Genomic DNA, 17,820 nt, shown 5'->3' on the forward strand with positions numbered 1-17,820 from the left:
CAGTATTCAAGTACACATACTCAGTTACTTTGCTTCAGAACAATCTGAGGTACTCAGGCTTTTATTTTCTACTTTTACTTCACTGAGATTCAGATGGTAATATTATACTTTTTTACTTCACTGCAATTCTCTAACCGCTGCAGTTACTTTAGAAATTATTATTTTTACAACCGAAACATGGAAAAATCGTAAATTAAAGCCCCTAACAGTTTCAACAAGTCCATCTGAAACCATGAGTCCATTAATGGTGAAAATAATCAGCAGATGAATCGAATGTGATTTTATTTTGTTTTCTTAAGGATCATAAAAATTCTGAAAATGTTGAAATGAAGAGATGTTTGCCTTCAAGATAAAAAATATAGATTTTATCAATGACGTCTACAAAAAACATTCAAAAAAACAGTGAACTCTTCAGGATTGTGTAAAAAAAAAGTCTCACAACCTGCTGTATCAGCTCAGTCTTAGTGAAGACACGGGGATCATATTAAACTAGAGGACCTGAGGCATCAAAGTTACACTAAATGTTGGCGAGGGAAAAAGGAACACTGCCTGTTGTTAAAATGGTGTATTTAAATATTTCTGTACGCTGGGGTTCCTAAACTGTCTCTGAATAATCTGAGCTTTGACTCAGAGCTGACAGATATATATACTCTTTATACTGTTTCAGGTCTGCACACAATATTCGACTGAAGCAGCCTCAGGACTGAATGAATAAACGAAGGAAACATATTCGGCCTATTTGTTCACTGATAATTTGATCTGATGATTTAATACCCTGCAGAGATTTCTTCAGTGTTTGATTTAACTTTTGTCTAATTGTTCTTTGAAAGGTATTTTTTCAGAACTAAAAGATCTTAACACAGTGAAGATACAAAATACATGTGGACATATGATTAATTGGATCATTTTCACAGGCAGTAGAACATGTTGCATGGTGGGATTGTTTTGTAATGCATTACAGAGATGTTCAGCTGTCATGTATGTACAGTGGATTCATTTTTATAACTGTAAAGTCCTTGTTATCTCGTGTTATCTCGTATCAGATCGGGACTCGGTGTTGACAGGTACTCAATAATCAATGACTCAGATCTCGATCACAAAAAAAAACCTTGATCAGGACATCGCTCATTAAAATGTTGAAAATCCAAGAGATGAAATCAGATACCTGCTTCAAAGGTCAGAGTGTGTGACGGTGAGCAGAGTGAACTTTGACTTGAGCAGCAGAGTCTCTGTCCACAGGAGAGACTGTCAGATGTGCAGAGGACACAGAGACACTGAGGAACCAGGCCAGACTGTAAAGCCAGGATAAAGAGGTCCCGTGAAGGTGCTGTTGAAGGTGTGGAGGTGGACCAGGAAGTCAGAGACGACTCTGTAGAAGGACAGAGTGCCAGCAGGACAGTCCACATACACTGCTATTCTCCTTGAGGCAGAGGAGGAAGAGGAAGAGGAGGAAGAGACGTTTGTTAGTTTCTTCTTGTGCAGGACAGAGTAACGTCCCCCGGTGCAGCTCAGACTCCACGACTGATCGTTCCATCCAAACACACAGTCCTCACCGTCCCCACTTCGCCTGATTCCTCTGTAACTCACTGATATATAAACGTACCCTCTGCACTCCACCTCCCAGTAACAGCGACCAGTCAGACCAGTCCTACACAGCAGCTGGGGACAGAAGTCAAATCTGTGTGGGTGATCAGGATACGACTGATCCTCTCTGACATGTCTCACCGTCGTGCTGTCGTCCAACAGTCTGAGGAATCTGTTCACTGTGTTTGTGTCCAGCTCCAGTTTACATTCATCTGATGGACAGACAGACAGACAGAGAGACACGGCACAGCTGCAGGTTATCACCTCTGGATTTATTTACAACTTTAAAGTGACACTTCATATTCAGCTGTGAATAATGTTTATAGAAGCATTTATAATTAATGTTAGAGTCAACATGGAGGTGATTCTGTCCTCACATGGACCCACAGGACGACAGCCAGTGCAGACCTGAATGGATCAGCACCTGTACTGAATAAAGTGTCACTAATAAAACTGGAACATCATCTGTCACTGCAGCACAGCTTCTCCAGGCACGTCTAAGTGCTAGGAGGCCCCGGAGCAGACCCAGACCACGCTGAAGGCATTATATATCTTACTGGGCCCGGGAACACCTCAGGGATCCTCCGGGAGGAGCTGGAAAGCGTTGCTGGAGTGAGGAAGGTTTGTAACGCCATATTTATCCTACATCCCCTGTGACCCAGACCCAGAAAGTGGATGGATGTTTATGACTTAACACTGATTTACTAAAACACATCCAAAGAAGAAAACAGATGTTTTTTTGAACACAACAGCTTCTATCCATCAAACATGAGAAAGATGTTACACTACGTACATGTGTCAAAAGATCATGTGAAAGATGCACAGCTTCTACTCAGGATTTTTATGGCTCCATGCTGATGACAGCTGTGGCCAGAGCCATTATGTATTTGGTTGATCGTCTGTATGTCTGTACATCCCACCCTTGTGAACGCCTCAGGGAACTTTCTTCAAATTCAGCACAAACACCGACTTGGACTCAACAATGAGCTGATTAGTTTTTGGTGGTCAAAGGTCACTGTGATCTTGCATCCATCTCATTCTTGTAAACATGATATCTCAAAAACACCTTAAGGGGATTTATTTAAATTTGGCACAAACGTCCACCTGGATTGAAGAATGAACTGATTAGAATTTTGTGGTGAAAGGTCAAAGGTCAGTGTGACCTCACAAAACATGTTTTTGTCCATAACTGAAGAATTCAATCACTAATTCTGACCAAACTTGACACAAATGTCTAACAGGATGAAATAATGAAGGTCAAAAGGTCAAAGGTCAGCTTGACTGTGACATCATCATGTTTTAACGTCATATCTCAGGAACAGAAGGGGAGACATTTGGTCAGATACTGAATTGGTGACTCTAATCTTGAAACTGTGCTGATTGTATAGATCTTCTGTGTGTGAAGCATCCATGTTTTCACTGACATGGATGGAGACTGTCAGAGACACTGGACTGGTGGGCGGAGTCATACAACCACAGGGTGGACTAGGGGGCGGAGTCATACAACCACAGGGTGAACTGGTGGGCGGAGTCATACAACCACAGGGTGGGCTGGTGGGCGGAGTCATACAACCACAGGGTGGACTGGTGGGCGGAGTCATACAACCACAGGGTGGACTGGTGGGCGGAGTCATACAACCACAGGACGGGCGATTCTTGTTCATTTCTTTAAATCTGTCCATGTCAGTGGTTGCTGGTTTTAAAGGTCGGACATTGAATACTGTTCAGATTTGAGTTTCTAATGATACCTATAATGCATCATACTGATTATGTATATTTATTACACGGCTCTATTAAATGCTGTATTCTGATTGGTCAGTCGCGGCATTCAGCGGTCTGATATTATCCTGCGGTCAGTTGCTATGTAGCCCAGCGTTGCTAGGGACGCTGCCCTGCAACACTGCAGCTGTCAAACAACTTCCAAGGGAAAAAACAAACAGAAATGGCTGACTTTGACATTTCTTTTAACTTATTTGGAGAGTAGCTACAAGGATTTTGAGGAATGAGATGCCGCTGAAGAAAAAGAAATGGAGAAGGAAAGAAAAAAATGGCACAAGGAACTGACACCTGAAGAGCTTCAAGTGATAGAGGAGGAGAAAGATGAGATAAATACAAAAAAGACAACAAAATGGGCTACTGTACTATACTGTACTGTACTACTACTACTATACTGATGGACTTTCTCAGCCAAAAACAAAAGAACACGGATTTGAATACACACTCGGCAGTCATGCTTAATGACATTTTATGCAAGTTTTATGCCTCGGTTCAGTCCACTAAGCCTGGGTGAGTACAAAACTTTCACCAAAAGTTGTCGAATCCGGTCGGTTTTAATGCACTGCGCGGAGGCAGACAACATTATTTATTTAACTGATAATTAGCCATGTAATAAGGGGGATAATGTATAATACATTATCCCTTACATAATATTTAACTCAGGAGCTTTTACACATACAATTTATGTATTTAATATGTTTTAAAGCATCACTTTATTCATGATATGAGTTAAATATTCATGAAAAATTAATCATTTTTTACGGAAAAAATAACACAGTATTCAAATATGTTTTTCTGTTGCTAAAAATGCATGAGTGCATTGAAAATAGAATTTCATTTTGTAGTTGTTTTTTTTTGTGTGTGTGTTTGGAACATAATGGCATGTAATTCTGAACTGGTTAAAACTTAAAAGACACTCACACTTCCTCACACCAGGTCTCAGTCTGTGCGCTCCACCATGGTCCATCCTGCAGGGAGAAACAAAGTCATCATACACCGTCACTTAAATCCCCAATAAAACACAGCTCCTCAGTTACAGAGACACAGTGTGAGAGCTGCTGACTATCTTATGCTGTTTGTTATTATCGTTCATGGACAATGAAAAATACCAGGCAACAGAACAGAAAAAACGCTCTCTACAAACAAGCGACAGAAGACCAGTATATAAACTTCTGTCCAGTTTAAACTGTCTCAGTCTACCCAAGAGATACAGACGCTGCAAACATTTCTTATAAAAAGCATCCGTGTTCAAATTCCATGTCAATTTGGACTCCATTATAGTTCCTAAATAAAATAATGTTGTCTGTCCATAACCTGAGAGTGTCTAGTCTCCAGTGTGGATCCTGCAGCCCATCGGACAGCAGCTTCAGTCCTGAGTCTCCTGGATGATTGTAGCTCAGGTCCAGCTCTCTCAGATGGGAGGGGTTAAAGCTCAGAGCTGAGGCCAGAGAAACACAGCCTTCCTCTGAGATCAGACAGCCTGACAGACTGAACACACACACACACACACACACACACAAATGATACTTATTCCCTGTTAGACATTCACATTAGTCAGCTGTTCAAAACTTTGCATTAAATGCTCACTGCTGTAACAAGACTGTAAACCCCGTCTCCACCAAACCCTTTCAGTCCAGTCCCTGTGGAACCAGCAGTAAGCCTTCAGACATGGTACCTAGACCCTCGGTCTGTTCAGACAGTCCTCTTAAATGTGGGCGGGGTTGTTGTCACTCACTGCTCCGTCCAGCACTCGCTGTATTTCCTCATCAGCGGTGACACAGATGGAAGTCTGCACCTGGTTTATCGTCCACAGAACGAGACTGCACGCCCACATTTTCACAACAAAATAGAACAGGCTGCAGTGAGAGTCTCTCTCCATGGGATATTTAAAAATAGCAGCTTTGTGCATTTAGTCCTTCTCAGGCAAGCTCAGGGGTTTAGTGTTGCTGTAGCCCACAGGAAGTGAGGATTAGAATTTATGACCTTCACATAATCCGCTCCAAATTAATCTATATTTTTAAAGTCATTACTAAAAGTGTGTGTCATATAAAAACTAAAGTGATGCTCAAAGTTGTCACAGTGAAATTTAAGGTGTGCTGATGGATTCACGTCATCAACTCATGCATTGAGTAACATTACAAGTTAACGTTCCACCTTAAAAGTTGCCGGCAGTCGACCCAGTGAATGAAGTTATTTTTTCTCTTTCATTTTATAGTTGTAGTTTACTGATGTATGAACAGAGGTTACATAAAACCAGAGTGAGCGTCCTCTACTGACCAATCAGACTGCAGGGTTTCTAGCTCCACCTTTTAGTACCAGATCTGTGTGCTAGGTACCCCAACAGAGGGGGGACCAAACATGGGGACGCTAAGGAACGCTTCTGTTGGGACCATCCACAACTTTACACTGTGGAGACAGAAAAATAGAGCACTGAGCTGAACTGCTTGGTGGAAACAGGGCTTAACTGTCACTGACACTAACAGAGTTGGTGATGAGGGACGGTCACCGACTCTCCAACAGATTCGCTATTTGATAAAATTTGATTTTATGCTTTAGATTCGATTGAATTAAATTTGCTTCTTCCTACAATCATTTTTGATATTCTGTGACCAGATTTACTTTGTAGTTTGTGCTTTCTATGATAGTATTCCTCCAGAAGTTTAATCTTTTCCTCCTCTGACCAGCAGTTTTCTTGTCTTCTCTTCTTCTGCCGTTTTTTCTACTACTTCTACTAAGTGTGAGTCCAAGCAAACAAACAGTCTCCATGGAAACTTTTACCACTGTAAAATCTCTTTCAATGCAGTAAATGAGTTAATGTGTTTCCTTAACTAAGGAAACATTTTCTGTGCAACTGTGTAAGACCCTCAATTCAGGAGAAATTAAGTCTTAAGTGTCATACTTGAGGAGAAAACTTAAGATGTTTTATGCAACTGGTCCCTGAATTTTAAATGAATCAACACCTGGTGATGAGCTGGATCAGGTGGCAGGGAAGGCTCCTGGACAGACCTAAACTAAACCCAAACAAGTATTAAGGGTTAACTGAGAATGATATGTACACACAAAAACTACATACGTCATTTCCCACACATAATCTTGTATTTATAAAAGTGTGTAGTGAGAATGTGTGCACCTCATGCACAGACCAGCATACACACAGAAAGCTGCAGATGAGATGACAAAGAGGACATGCAATATAAGATGAGAGATAACCTTGGAGTAAACTCGAGGGCTGGGAGGTGAGAGCTGAGGACAGAGCTTTAACACAAACCTGAGAGTTTCCAGGGTACAGTTTGGACTCTGCAGTCCAGCAGACAGAAGTTTCACTCCTGAGTCTGTCAGGTTGTTGTCACTCAGGTCCAACTCTTTCAGACTGCAGGACTGGGAGCTGAGAGCTGAGGACAGAGCTTCACAGCTTCTCTCTGACAGGTTACAGCCACTCAGCCTGAAGAGGAACCAGCAATACAAACAAAATGACAAAATGCAAAAGCTGCATCTGATCTGTATAGTTATGTGTGCACCTACACAGCTTTGTTGGATGTTTTGACCACTGGCAGCAGCCTCAGAAAAGCCTCCTCTGAAGCAGAGTATTTCTTCAGGTCAAACACGTCCAGGTCTTTATCTGACGACTGTAAGATGAAGACAAGAGCCGACCACTGAGCCGGCGAGAGAAGATATCTGGAGAGATTTCCTGATCTCAGGGACTGTTGGATCTCCTCCACCAGAGAACGATCGTTCAGTTCATTCAGACAGTGGAACAGATTGATGCTTCTCTCTGCAGACAAAGTCTCACTTATCCTCTTCTTGATGTACTGGACCGTTTTGGTCTGTGAGCTACTTCCTGTCTGTGTCAGCAGATCTTGTAGGTGTCTCTGATTGGTCTGCAGTGAGAGACCCAGGAGGAAACGAAGGAACAAGTCCAGGTGTCCATTTGGACTCTGTAAGGCCTTGTCCACAGCACTCTGGTGGAGATATTCTTGATTCTGTTTGTCTCTAAATAATTTAGACCGGAGGGATGTTGTTTGTTGTTGTTCTTCCATCAGATTGACTCCAGAGTTGATGAAGGTCAGATGGACATGAAGAGCAGCCAGAAACTCCTGAACACTCAGATGGACGAAGCAGAACACCTTGTCCTGGTACAGTCCTCTCTCCTCTTTAAAGATCTGTGTGAACACTCCTGAGTACACTGAGGCTGCTCTGATATCGATGCCACACTCTGTCAGGTCTGATTCATAGAAGATCAGGTTGCCTTTCTGCAGCTGATCAAAAGCCAGTTTTCCCAGAGACTCAATCATCTTCCTGCTCTCTGGACTCCAGTGATGATCTGTCTCAGCTCCTCCATCATACTTGATGTTCTTCACTTTGGTCTGAACCACCAGGAAGTGGATGTACATCTCAGTCAGGGTCTTGGGCAGCTCTCCTTCCTCTCTGGTCTTCATCACATCCTCCAGAACTGTAGCAGTGATCCAGCAGAAGACTGGGATGTGGCACATGATGTGGAGGCTTCGTGATGTCTTGATGTGGGAGATGATTCTGCTGGCCTGCTCCTCATCTCTGAATCTCTTCCTGAAGTACTCCTCCTTCTGTGGGTCAGTGAACCCTCTGACCTCTGTCACCATGTCAACACAGTCAGGAGGGATCTGATTGGCTGCTGCAGGTCGTGTGGTTATCCAGAGGCGAGCAGAGGGAAGCAGTTTCCCCCTGATGAGGTTTGTCAGCAGCACATCCACTGAGGTGGACTCTGTAACATCAGTCAGGATCTCATTGTTGTGGAAGTCCAGAGGAAGTCGACACTCATCCAGACCGTCAAAGATGAACACAACCTGGAACTCTTCAAACCTGCAGATTCCTGCTTCTTTGGTTTCAGTAAAGAAGTGATGAACAAGTTCCACCAAGCTGTACTTTTTCTCTTTCAGCACATTCAGCTCTCTGAAAGTGAATGGAAATGTGAACTGTATGTCCTGGTTGGCTTTGTCTTCAGCCCAGTCCAGAGTGAACTTCTGTGTTAAGACTGTTTTCCCAATGCCAGCCACTCCCTTTGTCATCACTGTTCTGATTGGTTCATCTCTTCCAGGTGAGGCTTTAAAGATGTCTTCTTGTCTGATGGTTGTTTCTGGTCTGTGTGGTTTCCTGGATGCTGTTTCAATCTGTCTGACCTCATGTTCATCATTGACCTCTGCAGTCCCTCCCTCTGTGATGTAGAGCTCTGTGTAGATCTGATTCAGGAGCGTCGGGTTTCCTGCTTTAGCGATCCCCTCAAACACACACTGGAACTTCTCCTTCAGGTTACACTTTAGTTTATGTCGACACGCTGCAGCATACGTTCCTGAATTAACACACAACAAATTAAACTGGTGAGATGATCCCACAGGTAATCAGGAAATCTAAACATTAAATTCTTTCCTCTAGCAGTTTAATTCAGCCCATCAGTGGAGGACACACAGACTCTGATCTTATGCAGATTTCGGCTGCTCATTAACAGGAAAGTTTTAAATATAAATGTCTCCCACGTTGCCTCTGTTTCCTCTCGTTATCATGTTAAATCTTTATAGAAATCCTCTTACTGCTCTGCAGACAGTCAGCCAGCTCCTCCTGCTTCATTCTCCTCAGGAAGTTCAGTGTGATCCTCAGAAACGCCTCTCTGCTGCTTCTCCTGTGCTCGTCATCCTCACCATCCAACACCTCTTCATCCTCACTCTGACCCTCTAAGCATTCTGGGTAATGTGAACTCAGAGCCTTCTGGATCTTCTTCAGCTCGTTCTTCACAAAAGTGAGGATGTTCTCTTCGAGCAGCTGGAACAGATTCATAGACTTAACATTTCATATAAAGAACACAACACAAGATTCATGTGTCAGTCTGAAGGCCTGCTGGTCTGAACACAGCAGCACAGTGACTGTAAAGTCCAGTTCAGACCAAAGATCGGTAACCAGTAGAAACCATTTACAACGTTGCAGATAAAAGCGTCAGCGGTGTGAACTGGCCGGTCTGAGCTTGACTCAAGCCGGCTGATGGTGTCACCTGACACTCAACTGGTTTTAAAGCACGTCACCTGTTTCAACAGCCAATCAGCTTGTAGTGAAGTCAGCTGGTCAAGTCAAAATGACCACAGATGGCGTGTTGGCTTGCTGCAGCAGGTGCTCCTCTGTTTCTGTCCTCACAGTGTGCCGGTGTCAGACGGTGGGTCGCTGCTGCTGCTGGCTCTATGTGCTTAAGCCCCGCCCACAGACACATTCTCACTGACTGATGAATTGGCACTGGTTATTTATATTTTTGTGACGTATTGATTATAAATACAGTCCATCTGATGGTGGTTTTGTTTCATCACTGTAGCCAGTATCTCACTATCACTATCCTCATTCAGATTTTAAGAAGCTACAAATTATATTCAGCCACAAAATAACTAAGGAAATCATAGCGGACTTCAGGAAATCCAACCACACTGAGCACTCTGCCCTCTTTATCCACTGGGAGGAGGTTTACAGAGAGCATTAAGTTCCTTGGAGTTCATATCTCAACCGACCTCACCTGGACCACGCACATCTCTCACCAGATGAGGAAAGCCCAACAGAGACTGTATTTCCTCACAAAGTTAAAACACGCTCACCTCCCTCACCACATGCTCACTTCTACCGGTCAGCTATAGAGAGCATCCTGACCTACTGTTGCACTGTGTGGTTCTCCAGCTGCACAGAGGAGAACAGCTTCCTGTCGACGTTACAGATCAGAAGCGCAGAGAGTTGTTGACTAGAGATGATGCGCCGTCTCATGGCGGTCACTTCCTGTCGACGTTACAGATCAGAAGCGCAGAGAGTTGTTGACTAGAGATGATGCGCCGTCTCATGGCGGTCACTTCCTGTGAACCAGCAGCTTCTTACAACATTGCAGAACGCCACATAGCAAGTAGTCGCCTGTTTCACTCCGTCTTGTCGTGAATCTTTGGTCTGAACTGGACTTTAAGACCTGAATGACAGTTTAACATTTTCCCTGCGGTTGATGTAGTTGATGTGTGTTTGTTCATGTATGCACCATAAATATGGAGCCCAGGTCTGTTTGAAGCTGCTGGGCAGATTGATCACTGAGAACCTCTGAGCTCTGAACACTGCGGAGAAAAAATTTAAGGACATTTAATGACTCAACACATGTCTAATATAGGGGTCTTTTTTCGTGTTAACAAAAGCTGTAGTTTTCTGAGTTTGCTCACATCTCAGACTTCAAGCCAGAAAAGATTTGTGTTGTGATGATAATCTCAAATGTACTGAGAACCCTCAGATTCATATGGATGAAACCAGAGATGTGGCCAATCAGCATAGTTTCAAGATTAGAGTCACCAATTCAGTATCTGACCAAATGTCTCCCCTTCTGTTCCTGAGATATGACGTTAAAACATGATGATGTCACAGTCAAGCTGACCTTTGACCTTTTGACCTTCATTATTTTATCCTGTTAGACATTTGTGTCAATTTTTTTTTCATAATTAGTGTATGAATTCTTTAGTTATGGCTAAAAACATGTTTTGTGAGGTCACAGTGATTTGACCTTTGACCTTCAACCACCAAATTCTAATCGGTTCATTACTGAGTCCAAATGGACCTTCGTGCCAAATTTGAAGGAACTACTTCATGGTGTTCTTGAGGTATTGCAATCAAGAGAATGGGACAGATGCAAGGTCATAGTGATCTTGACCCCCGACCCTTGACCACCAAAACATACTCAGTTCATTCCATGTCCATGTCAACTTTTGGACCAAATTGTAAGAAATTCCCTCAAGGTGTTCCTGAGATATTTTGTTCAAAAGAATGAGAAAGACAAGGTCACAGTGACCATCACCTTTGACCACCAAAAACTAATCAGTTTATCGTTGAGTCCAAGTGGATGTTTGTGCCAGATTTGAGCAGGATGAGCTGATTAGTTTTTATGTGGTCACAGGTCAAAGTTCAAGGTCACCATGACCTTGTCTGTCTGGTGAACACGATATCTCAAGAACACTGATAGGGAACTTCTCTAAATTTGGCACAAACATCCACTCAGACTGAAGAGCAAATTGCATAGGTATAGTGGACCTGCATTTGTACAGCGTCTTTCTGGTCATCTGACCACTCAAAGCGCTTTTTACACTACGAGTCACGTTCACCCATTCACACACACATCATACACTGGTGGCCGAGGCTACCATCCAAGGTGCCACCTGCTACTCAGTTTTAACACACTCACACACCGATGGAACAGCCACTGGGAGCAATTTGGGGTTCAGTATCTTGCTCAAGGGTACTTCGACATGCAGCCTGGAGGAGCTGGGGATCGAACTGCTGATCTTCCAATTGGTGGACGACCCGCTCTACCTCTGAGCCACAGCCGCCCCAAATGATTGGAATTTTGTGGTCGAAGGTCAAAGGTCAGTGTGACCTCACAAAAATGTTTTTGTCCATAACTGAAGAATTCTTACATTAATTATGACAAAACTTCACACAAATGTCTAACAGGATAAAATAATGAAGGTCAAAAGGTCAAAGGTCAGCTTGAGTGCGACATCATATTGTTCTGCATAAAACACTTTCCTGGCCATTATTCAGGAAAGATCAAGGAGAGGCACTTCTGGGAAAACATCTTTAAAACCTGGACAAGGAGAGACCCAGTCACCAACAATGATGTGCAACAGATTTAAAAACTTGGATGAGCACCAATTTCCTGATGTTAAATTCAGACAAAACTGAAGTTATTGTTCTTGGCCCCAAACAACTCAGAGACTCTTTATCTGATGACATAGTTTCTCTAGATGGCATTGCTCTGGCCTCTAGCACTACCGTAAGAAACCTCGGAGTAACATTTGATCAAGATTTGTCTTTTAATTCTCATTTAAAACAAACCTCACGTACTGCATTTTTTCATCTGCATAATATTGTGAAAATTAGGCCTATCCTGACCTGAAAAGATGCAGAAAAATTGGTCCACGCTTTTGTTACCTCTAGGCTGGATTACTGTAACTCTCTATTATCAGGTAGCTCTAGTAAGTCCTTAAAAACTCTCCAGCTAATTCAGAATGCAGCAGCACGTGTACTAACAGGAACTAAGAAACAAGATCATATTTCTCCTGTTTTAGCTTCTCTGCACTGGCTCCCTGTAAAATCCAGAATTGAATTTAAAATCCTACTGTTAACTTATAAAGCTCTAAATGGTCAAGCTCCGTCATATCTTAGAGAGCTCATAGTGCCATATTATCCCACCAGAACACTGCGCTCTGAGAACGCAGGGTTACTCGTGGTCCCTAAAGTCTCCAAAAGTAGATCAGGAGCCAGAGCCTTCAGCTATCAGGCTCCTCTCCTGTGGAATCATCTTCCTGTTACGGTCCGGGAGGCAGACACCGTCTCCACATTTAAGACTAGACTTAAGACTTTCCTCTTTGATAAAGCTTATATTCTCTCTCTCTCTCTCTCTCTCTCTCTCTCTCTGTCTCATTGTGTCATATGGATTACTGTTAATTTATTATGCTGATCTGTTCTGTACGACATCTATTGCACGTCTGTCCGTCCTGGAAGAGGGATCCCTCCTCAGTTGCTCTTCCTGAGGTTTCTACCGTTTTTTTTCCCCGTTAAAGGGTTTTTTTGGGGAGTTTTTCCTGATCAGCTGTGAGGGTCATAAGGACAGAGGGATGTCGTATGCTGTAAAGCCCTGTGAGGCAAATTGTGATTTGTGATATTGGGCTTTATAAATAAAATTGATTGATTGATTGATTGATTGATTGATTGAGTTTAAAGTCTTACCGTTCATCCGCAGGTCGTCTGACTTTAAAGTGAATGGGGCTGCCCATAGACCAGCCACTCTTCATGGACACACAGCTGGGTTCAGGTCCAGGTCCAGGTTCAGGACAGTCTCGTCTCTGCTGCTGAATCCTGATAGGAACAATTAACACATGAGATGTTATTTAAAAGCCATCAAAATAAGCACGTAAGCAAAGAACTTTAGTCGACATATTCAGTTACAATGCTGATTTTGATTAATGCCACCAAGCTCACTGCTCTTTACATGTGTGTGTGTGTGTCCACCTACCAGTGTCCACCCAACTGGACACCAGTACACAAGTGGTTTTATGCATGTGATCAAATAATTAACAGACAATAGTATGATGAAACACTTGATGTTTGGCAAATCACTCCGTGGGGATGAAAATTCAGATGTAGCACGTGATGTTTTCACCTCAGAAGTTATGACACACGTCTGTCTCCTGTATGTCCGCACATTAGCTATTATCAATAATGAAGACTGTCAGTATTGAAATGTGACCGGTGGTTCTGGTCCTGGTGTTACTATGCATCAGATCATTTTGTGGCAGCGCCCACCTCCACTGTGAAGGACCAAGATGTGATTTATCTTCTCAGCAGAGTCAGACAATAACACTCCTCAGTTTAAAGTCTTACCGTTCATCCGCAGGTCGTCTGACTTTAAAGTGAATGGGGCTGCCCATAGACCAGTCACTCTTCATGGACACACAGCTGGGTCCAGGTCCAGGTCCAGGTTCAGGACAGTCTCGTCTCTGCTGCTGAATCCTGATAGGAACAATTAACACATAAAGGAGTTTAAAAAAGATGAATTTTGATCAGACTGTCACCAGTTGAATGATGTTTTCATCTCAGTGGATCCATTGATTAATCAGTCGTCGGGTTTGTCACAACCTGGCTCAGTGAATGTGACACGTACGGCGTCCAAACAAAAGATTGGTTGACTTAAATGAACAATGAAGCGTGTCGTTCAGCAGAGTCAGTAATGACAGCCATGCATGGATGTGTGTCAGGTGTGCTGCAGAGGTGCAGTGATGCAGGGTGGACGTCAGCTGCAGGAAGGGACAGCGTGAGTGAAAGCGTGAGGCAGGTTTTACAGCCTGAAGGCCCAGGTGAGCTTAATCAAGGCAACGACCCTCCCACGTCAGCCAGCTGCCCGAAGGGGGCTGGCTGGAGCATCCTCCATGACAGTGGGAGGGGCTTCACAGTTAGCAAAGAAAATTAGTTAGAATTACAAAGTGTACTTCAGAGGCTGGAGCGACAATGAGGGTGAATAATGATTGCGGAGTGATGTGAGTGCTGAGCTCTGACATGAAATAGAGTTGTGGACAGTTCGAGATCGTCATCGTCTCACCTCTGAGCTTCAGCCTGGCTGGTTTTAGAGGGACGGACCCCCTCCTCTGTGTCCCCACACTGATCCATAGCAGTGTCCACACCTGCTGGGAGAAATTCACTCTGTCATTACAACAACAACATGACAGCGTTCCCAGAGGTCTGTACTACAAAACAGGATGTGGAGTTAACGAGGTAACTTCAGGGTTAACTCGAGTACTATGAAGCTGTTTCTCTTTTTCTGTAGTCTCTGTCATAAATACATAAAAAGATAAAAAATGAAACTGGCTCTCGTTATTATAAATGCACCATTTTGGTCAGACAGACGTCATCAGACATGAATTATGTTTCCACTCTTTACTTCAGAAACAGTCTGCTGTTACACTAAGTGTTTAATGTGACACAGTCAGAGCAGTAGAGTAGTAGTACTCTATACTAATGTCACTTGTAGTGATACACGTAATTTAAGACTTGGCCATCGGTGACTTTCTGGATAGTATTTTCAATATTTCTAAACTGCTGTTAGAAGATCACAGAGTTTCGTTTATTTCACACGCCTTTAACATTTTACTGTCTCGCAGTCACCGACCCTTTTGGTACCGTTTCATCACATATGATATGAGGCGGCCTCCTTCATTCATAGTTCGTGGTTCACTCATCAGTAACAGCCCCGACAGGAAAACCCACAGTTGACCTAAGTAGTTTTTATCCAGCTTTGTAGTACCGGTTAACCAGACGGCCGATGTGACGGTTAGTCAGGCCAGATAATGACAAGATATCCTGAGTAAGTTGAACTGGCTTCGTAGTGCAGGCCTGTGGAAGACGCTCAGCTGCTGAATTACTGCAGCTTCATATGACATGAAACAGGACTAAAAGTTCCCGCGACTGCGAGACACTGAAATGTCAGTGATGCAGGATGTAAACAGCACTCTGTTCTCTTATAACAGAAATATTGAAAAACACCAAATATTCACCATCGGCTGAGACTTATATTAAGTGTAGGTATCACCAGGCTCTATGTGACGAGCACAGACTATTTTTTGGTGTTAAGTTGGATGATGATGAAACTCCTCTGAATATGTGACATGAAACACTTTAAAGAAACACCAGACTGTTTCTGAAGTGAAGAGGAGTTCAGGGCTGGAACAAAGATATGACCTCCTGTTACTACTGATAATGTATGTGTTACTCTTTTTACCTGAGACTACAGACTTTTGTCCACAGACTTTTTCTCTTCAGTGATCTGATTGGTCAGAGGTCAGGCTGTTGACAGGCTGTGATCCAAAACCCTGAAGTTAACCTGCTCCAGAGCAGGTCAGCTGTTCAGCATCAGTAACCATGGTGATTTATCCCGGGAAAAAGAGAAACAGCTTCGTAGTACTGAAAACCCAGAGTTAACCCTGAAGTTACTTCGCTAACTCCACTTCCTGCTTCGTAGTACAGACCTCAGGTATTGAGATGAACCCACATTTGAGCCATGCAATCCCAGGACACACACCTGACCTTCATTTACTCTCTGAGGATCAATCAAGTTTTATATTGTTTTATAAAGGGAGGATTTACTGCAGGACTGTTGGCTCAGACTTTGAGCTCATTAACTGATAAAAAACCTGCTTTATTTACACGGTGCTGTTCTCACAACGACTGTAAAGCTGCAACTTAAACTTAAAATTCACACACACACACACACACACACACACACACACACACACTGAAACTCTCTAAATTCAAATAATACTTCTTCCCTGTTTGACGTTCACATTAGTCCACTGTTAAAAAATTTGCTCACCGATGTAACAAGACTGTAACTAACAGAGTCGGTGACAGTGGACGACTCTGGTGGAGGCCACACCCACTGAAAATATGTTTGACTTCGTGCCAAGTGCACGTACACAGCTCTAACTTTGGTTACACAGGGACCATATGGGTCGTAGCATCAACCTCAGTGGCCCATATTCTCACAGTGCTCCCCAAAGGACTTCCTGGGTTGTGCGATCATAAGCCTTCTCCAGGTCTGCAAAACACATGTAGACTGGGCAAACTCCCATGATCCCTCCTGCAGCCCTGCAAGGCATCATCATCCTCACTGTGACCTCGTCACATGTCCACGTTTGGTCATGGACTTTCCACGTCCACATATGACGTCCAAGGTACCCTGGGTGTGTTGGTTGTTGACGTTCTGGGACGCCGTGTCAACTTCAGCCTGTTACATGCATTGTCTGTTTTCAAAATACACTTCTGTTTTCACAGGAAATGTACAGTTTGATACAGTCTCTTTCAAAATAAAAGCACTACGTCGGTACAACACCGCCAACTGATGGTTTTTTCTTTCAACAACAAACACACCTGGTTGGGGTTACAAAAGATGAACAGGGTTTGGCTTTATAATCTTACGGGACACTAACACGGCTTTCTCTGGTGAAAGTCGATGTTTGTTGGACCCATCCACCCCCCCACCTCCCCGACACTGCCGGGCACTGTTTAACTATAACGGCAACTGCCACGAGTTCTGCACGTAAGTATAACTATAAGGTTTCTTGTGCTTTGAATATTTCTCTTTTATATTACTTTATACTCTTCCTTCACAGCATTTATCTGGAAGCTGTAGTTACTTGCTACTTTACAAAACTTTAAAGAACTTTTAAATGCTTATTGATTAATGATAAAAACATTCACCGAAGCTCCAAATAAAACTGATCAAACTCAGCTTCACTTCAACAAACAGTAAAATGCTGCTTAAATATGAATAATCTCATCACATCATGGTACAACACTCACAGGAGACATATTACTGCAGCATGAGTACTTTCACTTTTGATACTTCAGGTACATTTAGCTGATAACACTTATGTACTTTTACCTTAGTAATATTTTCAAAGCAGAACTTAACTTGTTGTTAGGGAGGCTGCTGAACACGGAGGCTAATGTTAGCTCCTCTCAACACAAACTGCAGCTTGTTACACACAGACAGCTGAATTTATGATTTTACAGTTTCCTTAAATTAACAGATCAGAGATCAGCTGAGAGTCACTCTACACTGAAAACTGTCACTTACCAGAGGCTTAACAGGGAGGAAACATCTGCGTCTCAGCCAGGGACAAAGTGAAGGAACCAGAGACACTCCGACTTCTAACCTCTCTTATCAGGACATCTTACAACACTTTATAACACACTACTACAGAAGAGACCAACACACACACACACACACACACACACACACCTATAAAACAGATGAGACGTCAGACATTAGAGATTCAGCGTGCTCAAAGTGTTGCAAATAATAAACACAGAATTTTTGGGTGGGCGGCACAGTGGTGTGGTGGTTAGCACTGTTGCCTCACAGCAAGAGGGTTGCCG

At 43.1% G+C, this 17,820-nt stretch overlaps 1 protein-coding gene across 2 annotated transcripts; it reads right to left on the reverse strand.

The window, feature by feature from the left end:
• Nucleotides 1-621: 621 nt before the first annotated feature.
• Nucleotides 622-17,623, reverse strand: LOC117260319 (protein NLRC3-like). 2 transcript variants are annotated; one of them, XM_078173081.1, is made up of 11 exons: nt 17,519-17,622; nt 14,486-14,570; nt 13,771-13,899; nt 13,117-13,245; nt 10,385-10,457; nt 8,922-9,150; nt 6,883-8,683; nt 6,629-6,802; nt 4,675-4,848; nt 4,282-4,328; nt 622-1,796 (listed from the first exon to the last, which is right to left on the reverse strand). In XM_078173081.1, the coding sequence occupies exons 2-11, from the start codon at nt 14,551-14,553 to the stop codon at nt 1,249-1,251; spliced, it is 3,372 nt and encodes a 1,123-aa protein (XP_078029207.1). In that variant the 5' UTR covers nt 14,554-14,570; nt 17,519-17,622; the 3' UTR covers nt 622-1,248. The 2 variants fall into 2 exon arrangements, 1 of the variants encoding a protein (XP_078029207.1); XR_013492435.1 differs by lacking the exons at nt 622-1,796; nt 4,282-4,328 and adding an exon at nt 4,948-5,180 and having other exon boundaries at nt 4,711-4,848; nt 17,519-17,623.
• Nucleotides 17,624-17,820: the final 197 nt, after the last annotated feature.

This window comes from Epinephelus lanceolatus, chromosome 2 (assembly GCF_041903045.1).
Source record: "Epinephelus lanceolatus isolate andai-2023 chromosome 2, ASM4190304v1, whole genome shotgun sequence".
Lineage (NCBI taxonomy): Eukaryota > Metazoa > Chordata > Actinopteri > Perciformes > Serranidae > Epinephelus > Epinephelus lanceolatus.

Excerpts from the sequence above, each read along its gene's own strand:
- LOC117260319 (XM_078173081.1), bottom strand. The coding sequence starts at position 14,553 with ATGGATCAGTGTGGGGACACAGAGGAGGGGGTCCGTCCCTCTAAAACC. Across the intron at positions 13,246-13,770 it reads AGACGACCTGCGGATGAACG|GATTCAGCAGCAGAGACGAG; the intron begins GTAAGACTTTAA and ends TGTTCCTATCAG. Across the intron at positions 6,803-6,882 it reads AAAACATCCAACAAAGCTGT|GCTGAGTGGCTGTAACCTGT; the intron begins GTAGGTGCACAC and ends GTTCCTCTTCAG.